Source organism: Macrobrachium nipponense, chromosome 6 (assembly GCF_015104395.2).
Source record: "Macrobrachium nipponense isolate FS-2020 chromosome 6, ASM1510439v2, whole genome shotgun sequence".
NCBI lineage: Eukaryota > Metazoa > Arthropoda > Malacostraca > Decapoda > Palaemonidae > Macrobrachium > Macrobrachium nipponense.
In genome coordinates this window covers 82,089,397-82,116,100 of record NC_061108.1, presented here as the reverse complement: position 1 = coordinate 82,116,100, position 26,704 = coordinate 82,089,397, and the positions used below count along the sequence as shown (strand labels likewise).

At 36.5% G+C, this 26,704-nt stretch overlaps 1 protein-coding gene across 1 annotated transcript; it reads right to left on the bottom strand.

Moving 5' to 3' along the window:
* Positions 1 to 1,988: 1,988 nt before the first annotated feature.
* On the bottom strand, positions 1,989 to 23,797 carry LOC135216572 (uncharacterized). Its single transcript, XM_064251948.1, has 4 exons — positions 23,327 to 23,797; positions 19,785 to 20,660; positions 13,137 to 13,238; positions 1,989 to 2,204 (listed from the first exon to the last, which is right to left on the bottom strand). The coding sequence occupies exons 1-4, from the start codon at positions 23,399 to 23,401 to the stop codon at positions 1,989 to 1,991; spliced, it is 1,269 nt and encodes a 422-aa protein (XP_064108018.1). The 5' UTR covers positions 23,402 to 23,797.
* Positions 23,798 to 26,704: the final 2,907 nt, after the last annotated feature.

The following is a 26,704-nucleotide window of genomic DNA, read 5'->3' as shown; positions in this document are numbered from 1 at the left end:
ACATGTCATCAGAGTTTTGCAACATCGGGTTTGGTCAGACTTGAAAGGGTTACCACCAACGAAAGTCAGACATACATAAGCTCCCTGGTCATACGAGGGCACGAGCTACCGACCTCATTTCAGTAGCCAATGCTCAGAAAGTGGGTAGGTGTATGATGCTGTTTACGTTATAAGTAATTTTTACACAGGTGGTTAATTTTTTTATTCAAAAGCGAAAGGACGAAATGGTAGTGAATATTATCCTCTCAGCCCCAAAGAAAGGAAACGGCTCAGGGATATATATATATATATATATATATATATATATATATATATATATATATATATATATATATATATATATATATATGTATATATATATATATATATATATATATATACTTATATATATATATATATATATATATATATATATATATATATATATATATGGATAAATGTATGTATGAATACAAATATGTGTGTGTACTAAGAAATCACAAAAGTAAGCACGTGATTTTGTTTATTAGGTGAAGCCACTAGGAAACTTCAAAAGGAAAAGACAGAATGCCAAGTACTTTTGTGTGTTTAACACATATTTTAAATACACGAAAGTAGTTGGCACTCTGTCTTTTCATTTTTAATCTTCCTAGTGACTTCAGCTAATATGTATGTGCGTGTGTGTGAGGACGCGTGCAGGAAATGGTTAAAACGTTGCATAGATACGGTTGGAAATAGGAAAAAAGAGGGAGAGCAAGCAAGTTTATCAATTAATTTCGTGAATGAAGAAAATTGCGAGAGGGAGAGAGTGTTTACAATACTGATTTTAAATAAAAGGTAAGCAGCTATTAGTATCGTTGAAGAGATATAAAAGTTTTTTACAAATAAACCAGATATGCAGCAACACTTCAATAAAGTATAGAATATCATTTTGCATTTCCATGAAAATTAATATCCTTCTCTAAAAGAAAAAAGCATTATTCGATAAAGACATCCACGTAATACTTTTCATCATGAAGCCCAGTGTTTTTACTTCCACTTCAGTATTGCAATAGACATCCTGTTATTTTTAATTATTTTTTTTTTTTTTAGCACGAGACACTGAGAATACTTTAGTATATATGGAACACCTGTGGTACATTGCTCTACTTATCTGACCACATAATGTTCCATAGAATAATAAATAACAGATAATCGAAATATGATCGACTGCAAAACATCGATTTAAGGAAAAACCCTTTCACCGCCAGGCATCTCTTTCCTTTGTTGTGTCAGTCGTTGTGAAACAACAAGAATATTGATCAGCGAATGCTTCAGCTTTGCGTTGAAGTTTATGTCCTTTTCTTTATCTCTAGCACCCTTGGCCATATGCAGATGAGGATGCCCCCCACCCCCGCCCCCCCAACCCTGGAGTGGGAAGCAGACACCTGGAAGGGAGTGATTCCAGAAGGTGAGGCTGACTTGCAAAACGGAGAGATGCGCCTGATCTGAGATGATGTGAAAGAGACGTCGCAAGAGTTGCATAATTCTTTGGAAAGGACTAGATTTAGTTATTTTCCCCCGTAGAGGGGTAGTGCCGTCAGTGCGCTGCACTGTAGGCATTACTTAAGGTTCTTTGCAGCCTGCCTTCGTCCCTCACTGCAACCATTTTCATTCCTTTTACTGTACCTCCTTTCATTTACTCATTCTTCCTCTTACTCTCCACCCTCTCCTAACAGTTGATTCATAGTACAACTGCGAGGTTTTCCCCCTGTTACGCCTTTCAAACCTTTTACTGTCAATTTCCATTCAGCGCTGAATGACCTCATAGGTCCCAGTGCTTGGCCCTAGGCCTAAATTTTATATTCACCTCAACTTAGTTATTTTCAGATACCTCTTTTAATCAGATGATCTGAATGTACGACAAAACGATAGATATAACGCAGAAGCTGTGTGATACCAATTCATAGCACACATGTTATGTATTTTGCGAGTGTTTACAAACAGGTGGACTGATGAATCAACCCGGTTCAGATTTCGGGGAAGCAGAGGCCGTCGTCGTCGACTGGTGGGCGTGGTGGGTGACGGGTTGCCTGCCACGCAGCCCAACTGCAAACGCACGAACTGTGTTCCCATGACGGAGATGCAGCGATAGGCGAGGAACGGGGCATGACTAACAAGCAGATGGTAGGAGTAGGAGGAAGTGAGAAAACTGCTTGCCTAGCAGCTTCAGTCGACAATGACACCTTTAGAAAGTTCCTTTCTCGGGAGATGAGAGGATCTGGAAGGAGCCGCTGACACAAGTTTCGGTGTTTGCGGTCTTCGCTCACCACATAAAGTTTACATCGGATATAGCATTAATTCGCGCTGAAGTACGGTACTTCACCCTCGGTACAGAGGCATTCATTAATATTAAAATAAATAATGATAATAATGATTCATGTAAATAGAGAGTTTGAGTGTACGAAAAATGATAGATAACAGGAAAACTCTTTGTGATAGTAAGTCATCACATATATTACGCATTTGGCGAGGGTTTGCAAAGTACTGTCCTTCACCCTCAGTAAAGTAACATTAATCAAAACAGAATGATAATGATTGTGACAACTATGAAAGAAGCCTTTTCCAAAGAGGTATAAAATTTAGATTCCTTTAGAGCTTTCATTTGTATACATCATTTCATTTATAACGATATTCATTCGAACTGAAGGCAGCGCCTACGAACTCGAACTAGAAGCTTTCAAGAATCTCTAGTGGTACCTGTGTCATGTTATCCACTTTCTTTCAAGCGCTCAAATGATCCCTTCTCTACGCTAAGATGAAAGAAGCTTCATTCTTACTTTTACTTTCCGTCTCCAATGAATAAACCACCGCCAAAATTCCGTTATCTTTCCTCCCAAAGGTCAGAGACAACAGCCTAAGTCACAGTGAGACAAATCGACTGATTGCTGCGGAGAGGCTCTTTCCTTTCAAACTCACTTCGTTACGGATTGCTTATTACTGAGTGTTGGCATCGATTTCCGTTATCTGTAGACGTGGATAACACTTGTCTCTAAAGCCTCTTGCGAATGAAACTTTCCCTTTCTTCCTCACTCAATGGTTTCTCTCTCTCCTTATGAGGGAACAAAGCGTTTTCTTTTCTTTTTATTTGTGTTTTCTTTCGCCTGCAATACCGGTTCCCCGTCTGAAGAAGCTCCTCGCAAGAGAATCCCGGAAATATTGCCTTGTAAAAGAAGGAAAAATTTCAACAGAAAGTTTTCGCTTTCACTCCAGCGTTTAAATATAGAATGAGCTGGGTAAACGATGTCCAGCGATTCTTGGGTCTGAATCGCTACCACTTCTGAACGTCGTGAATATTTTTCCTTAATGCGCTCCAACTCTCTCTCTCTCTCTCTCTCTCTCTCTCTCTCTCTCTCTCTCTCTCAAAAGATGCTTCTGGTCTCAGAAATTCAATTAACGTTACCCTCCCATGACGAAAGCGCGCGATATGCGAGTGGAAATTTTTAGTTGTCATTAACGTCTGTTGCTGAGTTGTATTACGTATGAACGAGAGAGAGAGAGAGAGAGAGAGAGAGAGAGAGAGAGAGAGAGAGAGCAAGAATAACGGAATTAGCTCGCAACAAGGATTTCAAATGATGCTTCATCCATAATGATAATAAATATAATAATAATTTCGCAACGTAGGACCTTCCTCATCTCCCTCAAGATTCGGCAGCAAAAAACAAAGATTTTACTGCGCAAACCCCATTGAATGTTTGGCCACCTTCGCTATTGTTAGCACCTTCTATTCACAGGGGAATGCCAATTTCCATGTATTGGAAGATGGAGAAATTTAAGAAGCCGACACTTTTCCAAACTGAAAGGTGTCATTTACCTTGAAAACTGTTTGTTTAGGATTATATGAGCGTGTAGTTAGCTTTACAAAAGAAGTCCTTGTCGCGTCGTGAGGGATTGTTTTTCGGTGATAAATACATCTTTTCGGTATTTGATGCTACTACTTTTTCAAATGAGATATTTATGGCTCTATGGAATGCGGTAAGTTTTTATATTACTTGAACTTTGGCCCCCAAATGGGTCATGTAATTTATTTTCCATTCAAATTTTTTTATAATAAGATTAAAAGTAACACAACAAGCAAAATGCTCTGAAAATATGCAGTATAATCTCACCACACATACATACACACACACACAATTATACTCAAGCACACTCATTTATATATTTTATATATTATATATATATATATATATATATATTATATTATATATATATATATGTATATATATACATATATATATATATATATATATATATATATATATATAATATATATATAATAATATATATATATATTGTCACCGAAGTTTTGTTTTCGGTTCGTTTGCTGACCATTCATCGCTAGAGGACCTTGGAAACCCTTTTTGCTCTGAGTCTACCCAGTTGCTGTGGCCAGTCATGTGTAAATCTATTTTCGGCATCAGGGTTGATAACTGGGAAAAATCTTAACGACACATGAAGGAATGAAGGAGTGGGAATGTCAACAAAACGATGGTCTCACATTACAAGATCTCTAATAGTGTTTTGAACAAAGAACAAGAACATGATAGATTGGCAGATATTTAGGTAACGTGACGCAGCAGCTTTGATATATTTCCATGAACTTTCTGATGTACAGCCTTCGTAACATCTAAAGGCGCTTTCACACGGGCATAGTTTCTGGTATCTTTTGGCATTTTTCTGCTAGAGATTACCCAAATCACCCGGTGGTTGCAAACGTAAAGGGCCCCGTGTTGGTCATCTTTTAGCCAAAGATCAGTATCAATACGTTCTCAACAGACGAAATTGTAATTCAAATCAGCGCAACCGAGATATGATAAACTCTTGCTGTAACAGATATATTGTGTGAAATATCTTTAGAACAAGTTCTTACGTTAATCGATTGTTGTGCAACAATAATCATCGCTTATAGCATATGGTAGGTTTGTAACATCTTACGAATTTCGTTTGTAGTCAAACATACGGAGGGCTGGTGATTGATCAATAAATTTGACTTTCCACTGATAAACTAGAATACGAAATATACAGTATTAAGTGTATTTCATGTTAAATGTATATTGGTTACTATCAGGACTGAGAAAAGTTTTTTGAAGCATCAAACGATTAGGTCCCAGTGACAGATGAAGTAACTTCGGTGGAAGATGCCAAAATAAATTTTCCGTATAACACCGTCATTTACTATATTGAAGATACAAATTTCCGTCTTCAGAATAACGATTCAAATACGAGTATTCTCCCTCAAAATACTACATTAATTGTCTCTCAAGGTTTAAATAATTTAATTTGGTAGTTTACAATTATGTTGAGTCCGTTATAAGTGATGAGTCTTTATAGCAAAAATAAATACTTCCTAAACATATAACTTTTGAATTATTTATTTCTGTCATGAAGTCTTGTCAATTGGAACTGAATGAATAAACTTCTGGGGCAGATCAATATGTGTAAAACCATCACTCTTTTTTTTTTAGCTTTATAGGGATCAAGTTATTGACTGACTGATTGATGTTATGCAAAAACCAGCGATTCATCTTTGATGTTAAAACTGACGTTGCCAGTTCTCAACATGGTTTCAATTTAACGCCATCCTGGCAGTCTTTTCTTTTCTTTTTATTGTACGAAAACTCTCAAGTTTACAACCTGGAAAAAACAAAAGGAAATTCCATCGACTATTTAAAGAGAAAAATAATTTTGAGAATGGAATAGCTTTTCATTAATATTTGGTAAACAGTTTTCAGTTCATATCCTCGGGGATGTTAAAATAAAAAATCCTGTTTAAAATGAATGAATTTGATATATGAACCTAATCGAACATACAATTTTGTTTCCACACACACTGTAAGACCCATGACAAACTTGAAAGTTTTTATTTCTAAGTTTTTGGTATTTCCATTCTATTTACTCATGCACTCTTGTCTTATATATATATATATATATATATATATATATATATATTATATATATATATATATATGTATATGTAGTATGTATGTAATGTAATGTATGTATGTATGCATGTATGTATGTATGTATGTATGTGTGTGAGCGTGTATGTTTTACCCGTTCATTTTTAAGCCAGGCAGATAACAAGACGTTCACCGCATCTATGAAGCAGTAACCTCTAGAATTTCTTTGCGTTTGCCCGGTTAACCATTGATCACATACACACACACACACACACACACACACACACACATATCATATATATATATATATATATATACATATATATATATATATATATAATATATATATATATATATACATATATATATATATATATATATATATATATATATATATATCCATACACCAGTGATATTTTTTTATATGACAAAAATTAAGCTATAAATGTCGTTTAATAAATAAAATTCACTCAAATGAGATTGGGGAAGATATTAATCATTATTTGAGTGAATTTTATATTAAACGGCATTTGTCGCTTAATTTTTGTTAATATAATAATACCATGGTGAATGAGACACACATACACACACATATATATGAATAATATATATATATATATATATATATATATATTATATATATATATATATATGTGTGTGTGTGTGTGTGTGTGTGTGTGTGTGTGTGTGTGTGTATTCAAACATTTATAGTTTCCATGACAGGTTCAGTGAAAGATTATACAATGAAAGTAATGCCCCTCTCACCATCATCTGATATTGAATGAAAGAGGAATGATATGATAGCTGCCCTATGTGTAATGGCCTATTAATTTGGGATTGCCTGATAAATCAGAGATTTCCCTTGCTGGCATCAATAATGGGTATCGTTCCCTTCAATAGGAATGATAACCACTTTTTTCCTATGGATTATTTTCTTTATTTATCTACAATTTCATTGACAATAACGAAACATCAAAGGAAAATCTCCACTGAAGACTTTACCTCTTAATATTATGGTGATGAAAATTGGTCCATGAGCTTTCCACCGACTGCACTTTCTCCCTTTGCCTGCTTTCAGTTGGCCCTCTTCCTCTTCCTCCTGCTCCTCCTCCTCCTGTTCCTCCTCCTCCTGTTCCTCCTCCCCTCGGATGTTTTCGCCTTATTCCATCCGCAACTTCCAATTACCCAGCGCATAGCCGGTGCAGGTAATGGCTTTGCTTTCCTTCTCGGTTTTGAGCAGGGTTAGGTAGGCCTTTACTTCCGTCTTTATTTTTGGGGCAAGGTATACTTCGTTTTCCTCGATACTTTTGAAGATGTTGTTTGTTCTTTTTGAATAAACAAATCTGTCTTTACCTTCCTCAAAACTCCTGATCAAAAGTCTCTGCGTGATGATCTTTACCCGCCATAAATGGTTTCAGTTGAGTTTTAGATGTTTTCTCTTCGTATGTGGGCGTTAAAACAAGTTTGAGCAATGACGACCTTCATCATTTCTTTCCACTGGTCACCTAAGAACGGTAAAAAAAAAACGGAAACTCATAGAAATAGCATAGCAATGTACTATGTTCCTAGAGCACATTTAAACGAAGTTTCCGGCCGACGGTGTGAAACTTACTAGAATCTTCACTTAGCGAAGACGTAGCTAGACATTCATGATGTTTTCTCCCTAATAATTTATATTGATATTGCTGCTACTTATGTAAAATGACCCCATGATAAAAAGAAATTGTCGAGTGAGTGAATGCCCTTTCTTATGCTAGTTATTCAACTAACAATGATTTTGTCATAACTTGAAAGGGTTGGTTATATTCTCTCTTTTTTGACATTTAGAGGATAGAACAGTCCATATGAAGTTAAGCACTATAAGCAAGTAGAATATGTCCTATGTGTTTTTCAGATATGAAGGAAAAAAATAGAGAGGGTTCATTAATTTTTCAATATCAAAGTTGGAGGGAAGTCTTACATTGATGAAACACAGTAATATGATTTGCAAAATGCTCAGCAAGTACTTATCCATAAGCTATAGAACGCTATCCAAAGCGCTTCGGTCATGTACTATTCAGAAAATGCTCGCCATAGTTATCAAAGTTCAAGTTTAGCTAAGAAAGCTCATCAAATCTATTTTAATCCCAAAAAGATAAAATTCCATTTTCGTTGATGTCTTCAGATCCTCAGGATCCCTATTTAGGAATCGGAGTCAATGGCTGAAGCTAAAAAGCAAAATTTGAGCAGACACGTTACCTCTTCAGAATTTCTTTCTGTTACCAGCTTCAGTAAAGATGTCGATGAACGCTACTGAGCACAAGAAACTTAAACAAATATTATAACACCAATCCGTATAGCCAGGGAACCAATAAGCAAAGACATCAGTAAGTTAATCCATTGTTTAATGACTCGGGTAAATACTTTATAAAATCACGATTGAGGTCTGTTTTACTTATACTACTGTCCACTTCAGAACGACCTTCTTCTAAATTTTGTCTCGTTTTAACACAAGTTATACTAAATTCCGCAAAAGAACCCAAGAAACAAAGATATTTGTAGGGATAATAAAGGTCCAAAATAAAGAAACAGAATTGACATAACTGAAATCTAAACAAAGCAAAAGGAATGTTTGAATGGCTAAGACACAAAAAAGCCGTAGATATATATACAAGTTCCAAAGTGAAATATTACGAGAGAGAGAGAGAGAGAGAGAGAGAGAGAGAGAGAGAGAGAGACTAGGCCTAGCACACACCCTCCACAATTAATGGAGTTAAATAAACCTTGTGACTTTAGCTATCGAAGAAAAACTGCACATAAATATAATATATAAAAAAACATTCATCGCTGACCGTCCATTAACAATTGGAAGGAAAATGAGTTCATGATTTCCGAGCTAAAACCCAGGCATGGAGCGGAACTTCATTATTCTTTGTTACTAAACGACCATCCATAGACAAAGCACATCGGTGGCTTATGGTGAAGAAACATCTTAATACGGTCTTGCTCTGACGGAACAATGGAGAAAGACGCATATGCAGGGTGCATACGTACTTCCGCCATCCTTTCTCTCGTGTAACACAGCGATGCCCAACTGTGGCCTGAGTGAAACCTTCTCCGACGCTGAAAGAAGAATGTTATCAAAGAGACGACGCAGCAGCAGAAGCAGCAATAGTAGAATGACTCTTAAAGAGAATCTCTTTCATACCGCCAATTATGTCTCGTAATATGATACAAAGATGAAAGGAAGAGACTGGCGGTAATTTATCAAAATGGTCTCTTGTTAAGTTAAATAGTATATGTTTTTTTTTACAAGACCACTGGGCTGATTAACTCTCCCAAGGCTGACCCGAAGGATTAGATATTTTTATGTAGCTAGGAACCAATAGGTTGCTTAGCAAACGGGACCCACAGCTTATTGTGGGATCCGAACCACATTAAGAAATAAATGTCTGTTGTAACATTGAATCATTTTGATAAGATACGTTCCCAATACGCTTGTAATTACATCACAGGCCAAAATAGGCTACAGGTCTCGTCCAGTAAACGATATAATGCATTCAAAATCTATAAGGTGCAAAATTCTCATCATGTTTTTGAGCTTTCTCACTGGCTGCGTTAGTTTTTCCTGTGAGTTGAACCAGCGAATTCAGTTTATAAACTACAATTGAAGACATAGCCGAAGTATTTTCTCTTAAGAAAATCACCGCTAATTTTCGGACCATACTGATGTCCATAAGCAATTTTCATTTCTAATATGAATTGCATATGATATATTGATAAGAAAGATTTACAGAATGTGAAACTCTTGAAATGTCACAAAGAAACAAATTGTTTTTCGACCCCAGTACCCGAAACTTGTATTTGTCGTATCGATTAATCAGCTGCGTCTCATTCCCCGATGTTTCTTATGTAATAAAGGCAATGCGCAGTCTTTTAAACGATTAAAGATCGACAGAAGAAGAAAAGGACTGTTGTGAACTTCCTGAAACTGACCAAAGGAAATGCAGCCTTTTTTGCGAAGCTGCAATAGAATGGTGATTTGGCTAATTCATAACTATACTCATATTGGGCACGAGTGTGGACACTTCTTAGGTGCAGCATGTTCTTTTGTGAACAAAGAAGGTAAGTGATAAAAACAATAAACAGGGAAAACTAAGATAGAATAATTGCTATATAAAGATTTCACTACACAGCCAAACGGACAAGACACACACACACGCACACACACACACACACACATATATATATAAATAAATAAATAAATAAATATATATATATATATATAGGTATATATATATATATATATATATTTATATAAGTATATACATATACCAACCGTTAAGATTGACCGTAATCGTAATTTATTTGTTGAGAAAGACCCTCATTCAGTGGTTGAGAAGGACCGTAGTTCGGTATTTGAGAATAGCCATTAGAGCACGTAGTAAGTGAGGGCTGTTATTCAGTAAGAGCTATGGTTACGCTCTTACCTTTATGCCTGCCTGCTCTAAGGCTCTAAGAGCGGTAATATTTTATTTTGTCGAGGAGTCAACGTCACGCTCTTTGGGGGGAGCAGGCTAATCGGTGTGTGTACTATATATATATGTAATATATATATATATATATATAGTATATATATATATGTATATGATTAGATATGTATATATATAAGTATATATTTATATATATAATATATTATATAATTATTTATATATATGATATATATATATATTATATAAATATATATATGTATATATATATATCTCTATATATATATTCCTCTCTGTATATTATACATATATATATATATATATATATATATATGTATAATATATATTTTATATGTTTATATATATATATATACTTATATATATATATATATATATATATTATATAATATTTTTCTAAAAGGAATCCATTCAAACTGGACGGTATCTAGGGGAGTTATTCATTCAAAAAAGTTACACAGATGCTTGATAATGAGGGCTGTTTGTTTTTGAGAGCTTCAACATTTTGGAATAAACAACTCCGCTAGATACCATCCAGTTTGAGTGAGCTCCTTTTAATAATTGTACTATTGCACAGAACAATTGCGTATGCCATAAATTAATATATGTACTATATTACTATATGTGTGTATATATATATGCCTATATCTGTTAAGTGGATGTGCCTCGAGGCTCGAATGTAGTCACTTAAAACTTACTTCATCAAATTGACCGACAGCTTTCGCTCTAACAACTGTTCTAGTATCATCCAACATAAAAAAGAAACTATCAGTCTTTTGCTTGCTGTTAAAGGAAACGTAAATGACAGTGAATATTTGGGTGACTGCACAAGTGACATCCTCATATTCTTGAAAGAAAACGAAGACCATCGAATTTTTATGGTGATGATGCTATTTTTATATGCGAGTTTGAAGGACAATATGGACCTTAAGTTTCATTGAATGGCGTATGTTGTATGTTCACATCGTTTGCAAATTATTATCTTGAAAGAAGCAAGTTAATTACATGCAAACAAATTTTAATTAGACCTCTTAAACCATATACTGTTAATTATTATCTAGTTACCCAGTCAGGCAGTTTGTTTTACATGCCACACTTCAGCTAAAACTAACGACCAAAATTTCTAAAAACTTGACTGTTAAAAAAAAAACCTGGACAATGCGTATCCAAAATTAAATCTAGTTGTAGTTGCAGTACGGTAGTGAACAGAAATGTAATTTCAATACTCTCTATCTATTTAGCTATGTCTATAATAACATTACTTGTGTATTTGTTTGTTTACTCAATATGTGAATGCTTGTCTGTATCAGTACATGAATACTATAGTCTTTTCCCATTAGGTGGGAATCATGCCGATTCTCGGCAAGCGTTTAGGAGTGAACTTTACCGAGTATTAGGGAGATTTTCATTTATTCATGAAGTCACTTGAGCTAAGCAGCTTGTGGCAAACGCGACCACTGGCAAAGGTGATTATCTATCAAAACGAATTGGCCAGAAAAATCAGAGGTTAAGGATTACCCTTACTAAGATATAGCAGTTTATAGATACGTGTATTGATCGCATGAGATTACAATGTTAAGAATATATTTTATTTGTCTATGTTTCAGAATATAACACCATAAAAGTCCAGTTTTACAGACCTGCAGTCTCGTATCATGTATTAGGTTCGTGGATTTTGTAATACAGTGGTCAGTGAAAATGAAGAGCTGTTATCCTTACTGTTTTCATTCCATGAGCTCTTGAGTGTATTAAACTGTTTGCTTTCCCTCATTACACTCTAGCTAATATTGTATGTCCATTCGAAAAATAAAATATACTAATTTTAAATGCTTCGATATCTAGTCGATTTTCTTTTGTATCGAAATTTTGATCATTGATTTACTCTGAAGAGAAGAGGAAGGAAGCAAAGGCTTTCGAGGGTGGACTAAAAAGAAAAATGGTTTGCCTTGCATTTAACCTTCAGTACCATTGAGCATCCTTGGTTTTGCCAAGAAATGAATGCGTGTGTCACTAGAGAGAGAGAGAGAGAGAGAGAGAGAGAGAGAGAGAGAGAGTTACAAGGAGTTACAAGGATTAGGATGTCTCAAAGACTTAGCTACTCCATCCTAGGAGACATAGTGTGCTCACTTATCTGTAGGAGCAGGTTTTACTGTGTATTCACAGTGTCCTAACGATTTTGTCTTGCTTTCTTTTAAACTCACTCTTCCACACTGTTGCTGTTTACAACTTCTGGTGGCAGTGTATTCCATGTGTCGCATATCTTGTATGTAAAGAAGAGAGAGAGAGAGAGAGAGAGAGAGAGAGAGTGAGAGAGAGAGAGAGAGAGAGAGAGAGAGAGGAAAAAGAAGTGGTAAATTGGCCGGGAACAGCAAGCGAGAGAGAGAGAGAGAGAGAGAGAGTATGGGATAGGAGGAAAAAAGATAGCATAATAAACAAATAGTATTATAGTAACTGCATTTCATCAATAACGAAATGTCGGAGTGCTTAAAAAAACCACACATGCATGTACGCACACAATACAAGGAAATTATGATGCAACATTTATCTCCAATCCCTTTTCAAACAACCGCAAGGAAACAGATTTTTTTCTTTATTTTTAACTTCGTATATAATTTTTTACTTTTTTTTTTTTTTGTCAGGTGCGTCTCCATTCACTATCAACAATTCTCGAAATTACTAGGAAACTGCTACAGACCTGCCTGGCCCCATAAATTGTATGTATCTTTACTACCCAATACAGGCAGCTGTTGCTGTTGGCAGGTGGTGCTAGCGACGTTGCTGCTCGCTCGAGACTCAATTCGAGTTCTTCTTCTTCTTCTTCTTCTTCTTTTTTCTATTAATGTGAAGATCGAAGTCAAATTTCCTCAGTGCCAATATTTGTGAACCAATGATAGACTGCCACACAGTGAGTTTCTGTTAGGTGATGTTGAAAGGGACTTTTCTCCCATTCGACTAAGTTTTTTGCTCCATCCTTAGTTCGATATCCCTAGCAATCCCACCCATTGCCACCCCCCCCCCCCCTCTCTCTCTCTCCATAACTTTCCACCTGCTGTAGCCCTTTGCCAACCACTTCTCTCGTACATACCGTATAGTATTGTCTTGGTTAAAGATGAATATGCAGTACAGTTTTGGTCACCAACACTAAGAAAGGACATAAATAGGCTAGAAGGAGTACAAGCCACAAGGTTAATTCCATCCATCAGGCAAATAAGTTACCAAAGACGACTAGAGAGCCTGAACATGTATGGCTTAGAAACACGACGATTGCGAGGACAACTAATCGAAAAACTCAAAATACTGAAAGGTACAACAAAAGTAGACAGTAACCTATTTACGTTAAACGGAAACCAGACAAGAAATAACGGCTGGAAACTAGAACGGAAGATACTACTTCACATGCAAGATATGTGCCACATGCAATAAACTGCCACCAGAAGTTGTAAATAGCAACAACAACAGTGTGGAAGAGTTTAAAAGAAAGTTAGGCAAAATCATTAGGACACTGAATCCACAGTATAACCTGCTCCTACAGATAAGTGAGCACACGATGTCTCCTCGGATGGACTAATATGTCTTTGGGACATCCTAATCCTTGTAACGCCTTATAACTCATCAACTGAGGAAACTTACTGGAATCCTTTTTTATTCTATTGTCTCTTATTAATTATTTCATACTTTACCCTTCCCAGTTTCGCGGAGTTTTAAGCCACGCCCCCTCCCTTCTCTATGCTGTACCACAAAGGACTCCTCCCACCCACTCGAGATAGACCAAAGGCAGCTTCAACATCATCCAAATGGGGCGGTGGCGACAGGAACCTTCTTGAGCCGGTTCTCGGTTTGAAAGGATATCAGTTAAGTAGACTGATCGCTGAACATCGTCTCAATTATGGATCGATTATATAAAGAATTTCGAGTTGCCATATAGTGGATCTCGGTAAAATTTCCATTGTGTTCTTGAAAACCAGAGAGGTCTAATGCTTTGGTCTAAGCATTTAGGGCGAAAAATCTTTACCTGAGATGCATTTGCAGTAGTCTGAAGTATTCTGTATCAATATTTTCTATCACTCCCTAGAGATCTGCAGTTTTTTTCCGGCGCAAAATCTAAGAGAGAAAAAAAGCATCTGTAATTAATGAATAAATATTTGTCATATTATTTGTAATTAATGAATAAATATTTGTCATATCATTTATAATTGATGAATAAATATTTGTCATATCGTGATTAATGTCACCGACATCTACCCTTCTGTTATTCCTGCAATATAACCCAACAAGTTCTCTGCGTGCAAAGTAAACCAGAGACGACCTTGCCAGAGAAGCAGCTTTCCTACATAACTGTTGCTATCCAATTTCATCGGCGATTCCATTTTTTATCAACAGTGTTAAATCGGAGTTGATCTTCTTCTCGAAAGCTTTTCTTGGAAAGGAAACGCCCTCTACTTTTACTTTCCTTGTTCAGCCGGGGTCTTCCTTCCTTCCTTCGTTCCTTCGTCTGACTCGGCTCTAATGGATGAATTTATGATCAGAACGACAGCAAACATTCCTCCTTTCCATCCGGCCATAACATCATCATCATCTTTAATGCTTGGGCTAAACATCTCATAATATATATTCATAATAATTGCCTGCCTCTCTCTCTCTCTCTCTCTCTCTCTCTCTCTCTCTCTCTCTCTCTCTCTCTCTCTCTCTCTTTCTACTTACACTTTCATCGGCATTCAGAATAATTTAATCTTCCCTTCTGAACTCGTCACAACATAAAGGTTGTTGACCCACCGGTGTAGCAATGCATTAGGGTAAAGAAAATGGTGATTTAATGGGTTCATGGTGTATGAGAGAGAGAGAGAGAGAGAAAGAGAGAGACTGGTTATTACCTCGGAGTAATTGCAGGCCCAAGATTAACAAGCAGCTGCTCTTGACATATGCGATATTGTCACCTTTACCCCAGCCCGTATTTTGGCAGCGTTAGTTAACTACGTCTATTTGTCATCCTCTAGTTTTGGAAAAAGAAATATAAATAGTTTTTAGAAATGTATTAATGATTCCATGAAAGAAAATGGAGTTAAATCCTTTATTTTTCTCAACTCTGTTAATTATACAATAAATTGGTTTTCTACTCTTTTATAGAATTTTACAGCATATATCCTATTATTCATTCTTAAGAACATAATATCATTCTTGATATCCTGAGGTTGTATAATCCTTATAACCATTTCCCCAGTTGCTAAATCTCACGAATATCGGCCAAGCATCATTCCTCCGCCAAAATACAGGCAAATCTCTCTCCTCTCTAAGGATGTTCATTCTGTGGTCAATTTAGTCAGATATAAGTCCATGTCATGTGAATATTATGGGTTACTGATGTCCCATTCAAACCTATGCTACTCTTAAGCTCATTTTATATAGCTGCATACATCCTCGCATGTTGTGCTTAGTTACAGAGGGATTTGTAATAGTCTCTTGGGATTTATAACTGCGTTTTTACTTTTTCTTCACTTCCTGTTCATCCTTTGTTGCTGCATTCTGTGTTATTTGTCAAGGAAAATATCTTACCCCTTTGGGTTTTTTTATATTTATAGTCTATTTAATTCTCTGTTATTCCTTTGTCGCTGCTATTTTGTAGCATTTGTCATTTGAGATTTCTTTACTTTTCTCCTTTGTAATGATTATATTTTACGTCATATTGCTGAGTAATATGTTTGATTCTCCATATAATGCTTCTCCTTCTTCCCTGGGATTAATCTTGTTTCAACAGTCAAAGGTTTAATTTATAATACATCGTTGTATATCGTCTATAGTGCTACAAACTCATTTATCAGGAGGACATCCGCTGGCACAGTTATTTGCGGTACTTCAAAACCCACCTAGGGCCCCATCCCCTAACATCTTCAGTCCAGGGTACGCTAAACCTAGTTATAAACAATCACCTGTCATGTTGATTGTTATAAGGACCAAATTTATATATAAAGTATATATATATATATATACATGTATTTATATAATTAGTAATCCACACACAAACGCAAGCACGCACACATATGCATACATACATACATACATGTATATTATGTACATAACTATATGTTTATTAATATACATACACACACACACACACACACACACACACATATATATATATATATATATATATATATATATATATATATATATATTCCGAGTAGAGCGAATTAGATATTAAAGGACATTGTAGCTCGATGTATGTATATGAATCACGGTACTGTACAGTGATTTTTGTATCATGAGATTGCGAAACCCCTTGTACCCAAAGCCTTCAATGATATATATATATATATATATATATATATATATATATATATATATATATATCATTGAAGGCTTTGGGTACAAAGGGTTTCGCAATCTCATGATACAAAAATCACTGTACAGATACAAAAATCACATTGTAACAGTACCGTGATTCATATACATACATCGAGCTATAATGTCCTTTAATATCTAATTCGCTCTACCTCGGAATTAATATATTTTCATATATGCTTAACCGAAGGGAATTTTTTTCTCGATAATAGATTCACCTGTACCTGGGCGCGAACGCAGGAGACATTCAAATCCAGGCACGTCAGTGAAGCTCTTCCACCCCACCACCGCGAGTGTATGTATATGAATCACGGTAATGTGATATGACTTATATATATATGTATATATATATATATATATATATATATATATATATATATATATATATATATATATATCTGAAAAGATTGTGAAAATCGCTTACCCACACAGCAATGCCTGACTCATTATTTCATTTATGCTCTCCATTCTTCTTTGTTTAGTCCTTCTTTTGCCAATAATATGCAAATTACCTCGTTATTCTGTTGGATTTTCTTGCCTAAGTCTTGTAATTGTTTCTTTGCCTTTTACTATAGCCACTGACGCATTCCTCTTTCCTTTCCTATTCATACATTTTTTCTTCGTATTTCCCTGTGGCTACAGAACGAACTGGTTTCATTTTTCAATTTATCTTTTTGAATTGACATAGTCTGATGCTCACTGCCATTTCAAATTCGTATATTTGCTAACAGGTATCCAAGTACTTCTACGGTTGCCAGTGTAAGCAGCATAATGCTTGTGATGATACTTTTACTGCGGGGAACCATCCGATTAGTAGCCTTGCTTTTACGAATAACATCTAAAGGCCTGTCCACAATAGGAGACATTGTTTGCTAATAAAGTTTACAAACAATGTTTGCAAACAGTTCCCAAACTGTTGGCAAACAATGTTTCCTGTCCAGACCTTAGTTGTCGTCAGGATGCTTGTTGGTGAAGCAGCTTCTGTATTCCAATTGGCTATTTTAATGCACTCGAGGAGGGATAACGGAAAGAAAACGATATGGGTAACAAGGAGGTTTTTAGAAAAAAGGGGCGTGTTATGCTGACTTGCCTCTGGTGGAATTGAAAATAGATGCATATATGCATATATACAAGTATACATACACATACATACATAAATATACATATATATACATTGTACATGTGTATATATACATTATGCATGTGTATATATACATAATAACACAGGAGCATTAAATGTTTTCCATTCTGTATGGGAAACAAATATGCGGTAAAAAGTGTACGCAAACTTTGTTCGCAAACAGTTTGCAAACAATGTTTCCTAGTGTGGACAGGCCTTAAGACACAAAGCTTTATTGCTTTCTTAGTTCTCTCAATAACTACAGACTCGTATTCAAAGCTGTCCTATCATTGTTTCTTGTCTCAGCGGTTGTTCCTTAAACAATATCCACACCTCAATTCATTAATCTCTTGTACTTTAGTCTCCTTCCATCTCTGATACTCTCGTCTTTGTTAAAAGTATCTCTGTGTTCTGTCCCAAATCATTGTAATCAATAGCAAGCAAAAGCACATTTTTCTCATGTTGCCTAAAAAAAACTGACATTATGTTGATCGCTCGTGATTACTTACTAGATTTTCGTCCTCTGATAAAGTAAATTGCCTCTTGTTTGTCTAATTTTGTTATGGTCTCTCTTCTTTTAGCGGCACAGATAAATCATTCTTTCCCCATTTCTTCTACCAGTCAGACGGCGCCTGTCACTGAAATGTGCTCCTGTCACACGGACCTAAGGGTGATTCCATGCATGGGCATTTTTTTTTTTTACTTAGTCGACGCGCATATAACCAAGTGATATAATGTAAGCCATTTCGTAAGCAAGTTTATTAATTAGACCAATAACCTTACAATGCGACTGCAGTTTTCGTAGCACATGTTACATAATGTCTCCTCTTCGCCTGCCAAAAAATAAGCATATTGAGAACATCTTTCAATGCTTTTAGAGACTTGGCTATCAAGAGGAAATTTTTTTCATATAATCCTGCTATGTTCTAAAAATTGATTTCCAGTTTAGCACTGAGCTGCTGACTCGCATCTTCAATTATTAGATAAAAACTGAAATTTGATTCAGTTTATTTTCCCGGGTCTTATATTGATCTGTACCATTGTTTTCAGATTAGTATAATTTCAGTAGATGAAACCTGTTCACAAGGAAACAAGCACACAGGGGCCATTGACGTGTAAGTCAAGCTTCTATAGAACGTTGGTTTCAACCTCCCATCGCAGACCCCACTGCACCAGGAACTGATCATGATACAGAGCCAGTGATTATTCATCGCCCAGGAGGAGACTCAGACCCGCGACATCTAAGCGGTATAGAACACTGACCACTATACCAGCGGTATATCTTCCATTTGTATTCATATCTTCGAAGACTGTAGGAACCTTCCAACCCATAGTACCAGATATTTAGTTAAACCTAATAGGTTTCCAGATGTTTTACCCTAAACTGTCATATAATCTAGGAATGGGCTTAAACACGTACTTTAGTTAGTGGAACTTTAGGGCTTCAAATTTGGTCTAAACACTTTTCTGCTAAACTGGATGACATGAGTCTCACTCCACAGTTTATTCATCTTACTTTATTAATTCTTTTTATTTAGTATTGTGTTCTGTTATATTTCTCTTTAAAAGTTTATTCGTTATCCCCTTTTCGTATCTGTTCACCTTCCGCCTTTTAGCTTTCGGCCTTTCAAAGTAGGGTTGTAGTTTGGTCTGCGATAATGATATATATATATATATATATATATATATATATATATATATATATATATATATATATATATATATATATATATACTATATATAAATATATATATATATATATATATATATATATATATATATATACATATTTGTGTGTGTGTGTGTAGATATATATTTATTTATATATATGTGTCTGTCTGTGTCTGTTTCCGTGTGTGTCAACGATTGCAGTGACTTTTGTTCCAGCACCAGGTATATTTTAAATGAAAAAAGATTGTATACATAAATTGCTTTAATTAAAGTCTCTCTGAAACATTTAATGCTGTGGCCTGTCAAAAGTTCGTCTCTGACAAAAATATAGTCCACAACGAGGTCCATTTCTTGCGAGTTCAGCCAGGTATACCCAATATCCTTCATGATATCGGTAAGATTATGATGACTATCGGATAGCTCAACGGCTATCATTTTGATGGTAAAGTCCTTCCACGGAAAAGACTTTAGCACAGCTTCCTCGGTTCCTTGGATATCCAACGACAGAAAGTCCACAGTGGTTACATTAAGGGCCCACAGAAACGATGCCAGGGGGAAGCACTGCACCATAGCGTAAGACTGGCGAGAAGCTTTAAAGAAAAGATCATAGTTTGGTGGCATAGTTATTCCCAACTCGTGTGAAGCACCTCTGTAATACCAAGGGACACCTTCGAACACCTCATTGAGTCTGACAGCAACGTGAACAGTTTCCTTCGGATGGCTGGAGTTTGAGAGGCAGGTATTGGAGGACCAAGCCCGTCTGTGTTTCTGGAGGAGTTGCCGATAACTGTCTTCATCTGGTTCGACCAGAAGTCCTTTCCATCCCAGAGTTTGTTCAAGCCAAAGTGTGTTCGAAAGAAATTCCCCATCCAGAGCTCCGGCCTCTACAAAGAAACCGCTGGTCTGATTAGCGAAAAACTGTTTCAAGTAATGGTCTATGTAATCCCATGAGGCTTTTTTGCTGTATTTGATATAGTATGGATCAGTAGAGAAATTATATGGGAGGCTGGAAGGACTGTCAAGGAATCGCTCTCTCAGTGTTTTCAAGATGCGACTGTCATTAGCGGGTAAAGATCCTCGAATCCAGACTTCATAGTTATCGTCTTCGGTCGTCCACACTGAGGTCATCTGTGGGAGAGTATGAAAATATGAAAGATATATAAGTATATTGCCTCACGTATGCACACAAAACTACATAACACATGCACATGCACACACATATAAATAAAGATAAAATCCACGGAGGAAAGTGAAACAAGGGAGTAGCGCTGCGAGGCCTTCGATTTCTCGTCCTTTACTAAGCAGACTGATATAAATATAAAAATAAGTTTACAAAGAAAGCTCGTACAAATGACTGACAGGGATTATAAAAGAAAATACGTTCCTGGAATCCAGTACAGCTGGACGAGAAGTCGAGAGGCCTCGCAGTGGTAAGCCATAGTTTCACAATCCTTCGTGGATTTTGTCTTCATTTATATTTTCATCGCGTTACATATTTTCGTGATTCAGTAATATTTATCTATATATATATATATATATATATATATATATATATATATATAAATATATATATATATATATAATATATATATATATATATATATATATATCTTATATATATATATATATATATATATATATATATATATATATTTACACTAGCTGACCAACTGGCGCTGCCCAGGAAAGCTCTGAATGACAACTGATAAACACTCTCTCCCTCTCTTCTCTCTCTCTCTCTATCTATCTATCTCTATCTCCTCCCAAACCCCCTCTACTCTCTCTCACTTCCTCTCCCTCTTACTTTCTCTCACTCTCTCCCTTTCCTGTTAAGATAGTTGCTTCAGTTACATTGCCCAACATTTTTTTCATTTAATATTTCACCACTTCTCACTACTATTCCTATTAGGGCTAAACTTGGACTTGAAGGGCACCAGGAGTGTCTCTGTTCATCCAAGTGATCTCTAAAACTATGGATTAGACACTAATATCTGTCATTCTAGGTTATTTTTACATGTCACCCCAATCCCACCCCTTTCCACCCACCTCGCTGATGGAGCTGAACTTGGACTTGAAGGGTCTTGGGAATGTCTCTCTTCATCTCAGCGACCTTGAAAATTATGGATTACACACTAATATCTATTATTTTCAGTTATTTTTATGTCACCCCTTCCCAGCCAGTTTCAACACCCCCTCCCTATTGGAGCTGAGCTTGGACTTTAAGGGTATCAGGAGTATCACTTTTCATCTTGGCGACCTCAAAAACTATGGCTTAGACACTAATATCTGTCGTTTTTGGTTATTTTCACATGACACCCCTTTCCCACCTCTTATCACCACCCATCCCTATTGGGGCTGAACTTGGACTTCAAGGGCATCAGGAATGTCACTATTCATCTCAACGACCTCAAAAATTATGGATTACACACTAATATCTGCTGTTTTGGGATATTTTTACATCACCCCTTCCCACCCAGTTTCACCTCCCTCTCCATATTGGGGCTGAACTTGGGCTTGAAGGGCATCGGGAGTGTCATTTTTAATCTCAGCTCCTCAACAACTATGTATTGGACACTGATATCTGTCGCTTTCAGTTATTTTTATTTTCACCCCTTCCCAACACCCCCACTTTGGTGCCAGTGATGTCTTAAACGGCCGCCCCCCCCCCCCCCCCCCCCCACAGTGGTTCTTTCCGTGGTGGTTAAGTTGTTTGTATGTATACCAAGTTTGGTTGAAATTGCTTAATGCATGTTAAAAGTGTATGTGGTACAAACACACACACATACATCCATTTTATAATATTAATATATCTATATATATATATATATATATATATATATATATATATATCCTATATGTATGCATATATATATAATATAATATAAATGTTTATATATATATATAATATATATATATATATATATGTGTGTGTGTGTGTGTGTGTGTGTGTGTGTGTATATAATATAATATAATATATGTTTATATATATATACTATATATATATGTGTATATATATGTATGTATATATATGTATATATGTATATATATATATATATATATATATATATATATATATTATTCGTGGGTACCTGCATTAGCTTAGGTCAATGACAGGACATGGGCATTTTTCGTTCCCCCAAATGGCTCATAGACAAGGGAATCCACAAAACAGATTATTGAACTTGCCTGATCATTAGTACCATATCACCATAATATCAAGGATGCTATTACCCTAAACAATAAACCTAAACTTAGATATACTTTTAACAGATACATTGGAGTTCTGCCTTTGTCAACCCAAAACCTGATTCCTTGTTATTTTCAATAAAAAATATAAAACATACGCGTGAAATGAAAGGAGAATTGTAAACCACAGAGAAGAAATGAGCCTTCGTTTTATACTGAATAATTGTACTGAAAAAAAGAAGGTTTGACCTTGTCTGAAATGGCGTAGTCTACGAAAATTCTTAGACATACTTCATTTATGTTGGGTTACAATCATTCTTGTAGGAAGCTCTAAGAGCTTATGTATTTTATGTCGAATAAAGAGCTCTGAAGCTTTGAAGGCTGTTGAAAGAAAACTAACTTGCAAAAGAGGTTAAGGAAAAATATTCTGGCATATTAGGAAACACTTTAATGATTAATGTTTTTAACTAACGTGAATATGGCATGATGCAACTTCCGAAGGGTTTAATACTCATATGTACTGGAAAGTTTCCATCGAATATATTTCGATGGAGTGTTAATCCCAAGGGAATAAACAGGTAACATATGGAGATAACATTGTTACTCACGTGGAAAATCATAAATACGAGTACCAGGCTGTACATCGTCGTTGAAATGCGCATTAAACATGCTTTTTTGAACATGTTGTGTTGTTATGAGCAGACTTTGGCCAGTTATTGTCCTTAACTTTTGCAATATACCATCACGCACATTTAGAAAACTTTCCTGCGGATTTCTGTTCCAGATTCGTGTCTTGGTAACGATGGGAGTAAACTGAATCGGTAAATGTTCACTGTTCAAAATAAGATTTCGGAATATTTCCGTGATTCAGTTTTCCATATTAGTTCTTTTAATTCTTTGAAATCTTTCAGTGAGAAAACTTACTTCATGGGAACTTCAAACAATTCGAACTAGTAGAACCAGAAACATTTTGCACAGCATAATTGCTACCGTTATCAAAATTGGCATCAAATAATAAAATCTTTTAGATCCATGTTCCACTGATCATCCACTAAAACCTTGACGGCGAGGAATTGTGGCTCGAGAAGCGTTCGAGATAAAATGATCACCCCGTTACATGCAGTAGAGTTTACACGCGGGAAAAGTGCGTCGAATATTGCATCTCCCTTCTCTCGCATTCCGTCCTGGTTGCAGCTGAAGGTGCATTTTGCGGAGTTGCTTCCTGAATTCTTCGATGATGCCTGCAGGCGCACACTTCCACGTAGCAGCTCTCTACCGGGAGTGTTGGCGCAGAAATGGGAATTATGAAGCCTTAATTTGGTTCGAACATACACACACACACACACACACAAATATATATATATATATATATATATATATATATATATATATATATATATATATATATACATGATTAAAATAAAAGGTTGTTATACTCGTCTCTATATTTACCATGGCCGCGACCCTCTGTGGGTGGTAGAACAGCTCTACCTTCTTTTATCAAACCTTCGCCTTCCTTAAGCTCGGTGTGCACGATGCTTTTCCCCGAGCTATTCTTCGAATGCCATGTGAGACTTGTGTACACGGTGTAATAAGAGCAATGAGAGAATACGTGCAGACATGGTAGTATTCAGTATGTATAGGTGGTGAGGGAGGCGTGTGGCGTCGTTGTGAACCACCAATTATATTGAGTTCGTCACATTACTGTCGATGTATATTCTTTATCTTATTCTTTCATTCATCTGTATCAGCTTTGGAGAGAGCATTTCTTAGACAATTTTGCTTTATTCCACAATTGCGCACACCTTCATTCTTGCGACTTGAGCCGTCAGGCACCAACAGGCATTTATATTCTTCATAGGGCTGTTTAAATTTCAAGAGTGGTTCATCTGCAAACTTCATGGTCGCTATAAACAAAAAGGGAGAGTAGGCTAATGTTGACCACCGCGGTCGTCAAACTCGCACTGATGCTGAAATAACCAACAAGTAGGCATTTTTTCGATTCGAAGTTTAAGCTTTAAACTTGCTCGTTAGTACCACGGTCTAGGTATATCCCTAGAACGTGATTAATACACGCGGTGTAAATTCACGTGCGTGATCTGGCATAAGCATGAAATCTAAAGAAATGCAGAATCGTGCACACCAGACTACTCTGTTTTAGTGGCCAAGTACTACGTAGATTGCAGCTTTGCCAAGGGACCGTGGAGGGTGTGGGTTGTCGGGAGGCTCTTTTGCTATGTCTGAAGATCCGCTTATGGCCTACTGCTTTTCACGCCTGTCATTTGTTGATGCTCTGCGGCCGTTTTCAACGTGATGCCGCGCATAGTACGTAGTTGCATCTACAGAATGAAAATATTCGCCACTGTTTACTCAGACTGAAGTGAGCAGTAGGGTCTGTCATACGGGATAAGAAAGGGGGTCTTTTGTGACTTTATTTTCCTTATTTAATGAAGAAAAGGAAGAGACAATGCCGAATCCATTTGGCCCACCCTCTGAATGCACAGCGAGAGACGCATTTGCCACGATAGTTGAGAATCTAGAACAGGATGACGATAAATTTTTCAGTTACCCTCGTATGTCTCTGAAACCATTCAAGGAACTGCTGCAGCTGGTATATGATTAGCTGCTTAGGCAAAACACATACAAACTCCATTTCACCTGTACAAAGTTAACGGTTACCATCAGTTATGGATTCACACATATCTTGTGCATTTATCACGTATAATATGTGCAGCTATACAAGTTGTACAGGATAATAACTGAGTAATTCAACCATCAAAAAATTTATTTGCCAAGAGTAACTTATATTTCTATCAGTATTACACATTTGTGTGTGTCGGCGTACAATTATTATTTATTCTGCAAATTTGAAAGTAATGACAGTTATATGCTGAAAATAAGGCACTGATGTGAAATGTAAACTGTATTCAAGTGCTGTGTCTGGAAAGAATGTGTTTGATGGGCCTCCATTGCCTTCTTGCCCTCATTGATCCTCCTGGATTTCATTGGTGTTCCGGGGTGGCTGCCTCTTTCTGCACGCTACGGGATGCCTATGAAGCCACGTCATGATGTGAAGACGAGTATTGAACACAATGGTCTACCTGGATCTTGGCAATCGAATACATCTGCGACACCGCAAAAGCCTGGTGGTGCCCGGTACATATTATGCGGCATCGCAGCAAAGACTTTCCAATAATACGGCTTTCTGCTGGAAACTTTTCCTCCCACTGATGGCAGGCCTGTACCGGATGAGGGGGTTGGTGGTTGATCGAACGACGCCCACAAGTCGTCCATATTTTTTGTTAATCAAAGTCAGTACTTTGAATAACATCTAAACGGGTATAACTAAAATAACATTTTATCTATACTACCTATATATGCAGGGACATTTATAGAAGAAAAGGTCAGTTTTGGAAAAAACGACACCCGCCCCCCCACCCCCCATAAAAAAACTCTGGGTACGGGCCTGAATGGGTACCGCAATGTTTAAAGGGGTTTATAACCCTTGGAGGAATAATAGTCCAAGTTGTAACCCTGCCCGTCCGTTTCTTCCTGTCAATTATAACCACCCTTTTATCCCGTTACTGAAAACATCTACTGTTACGAGCTGCTCTGGGAGCAAGAGCCCGTGCCGGCAAGTTGCTGGCTAAATCAAACAAGAAGTGAAGGACTGCATAAGATGGAATAGAATGGAAAATAAAATTTAGGCCCAATTCCAAGTACTTGAACTTATGAGGTCATTCAGTACTGAAAGGGAAGTCGAAGGCGAAAAGGTTTCTAGGGCGTCAAAGAAGGAAAACCTGACAACTGCACTATGAAACAATTGTTAGGAGAAGGATTAAGTGAGCTGGAAGAAAGCGAACAGGAATGGAGGTACTGTAAAAGGAATGAAAGAGGTTGCAGATAGGAGTCGATGAGACGCTACAAAGAACCTTAGGTAGTAATGCCTACCGGGCATTATAGTGCGTTTACTTTTCTAAGATCGC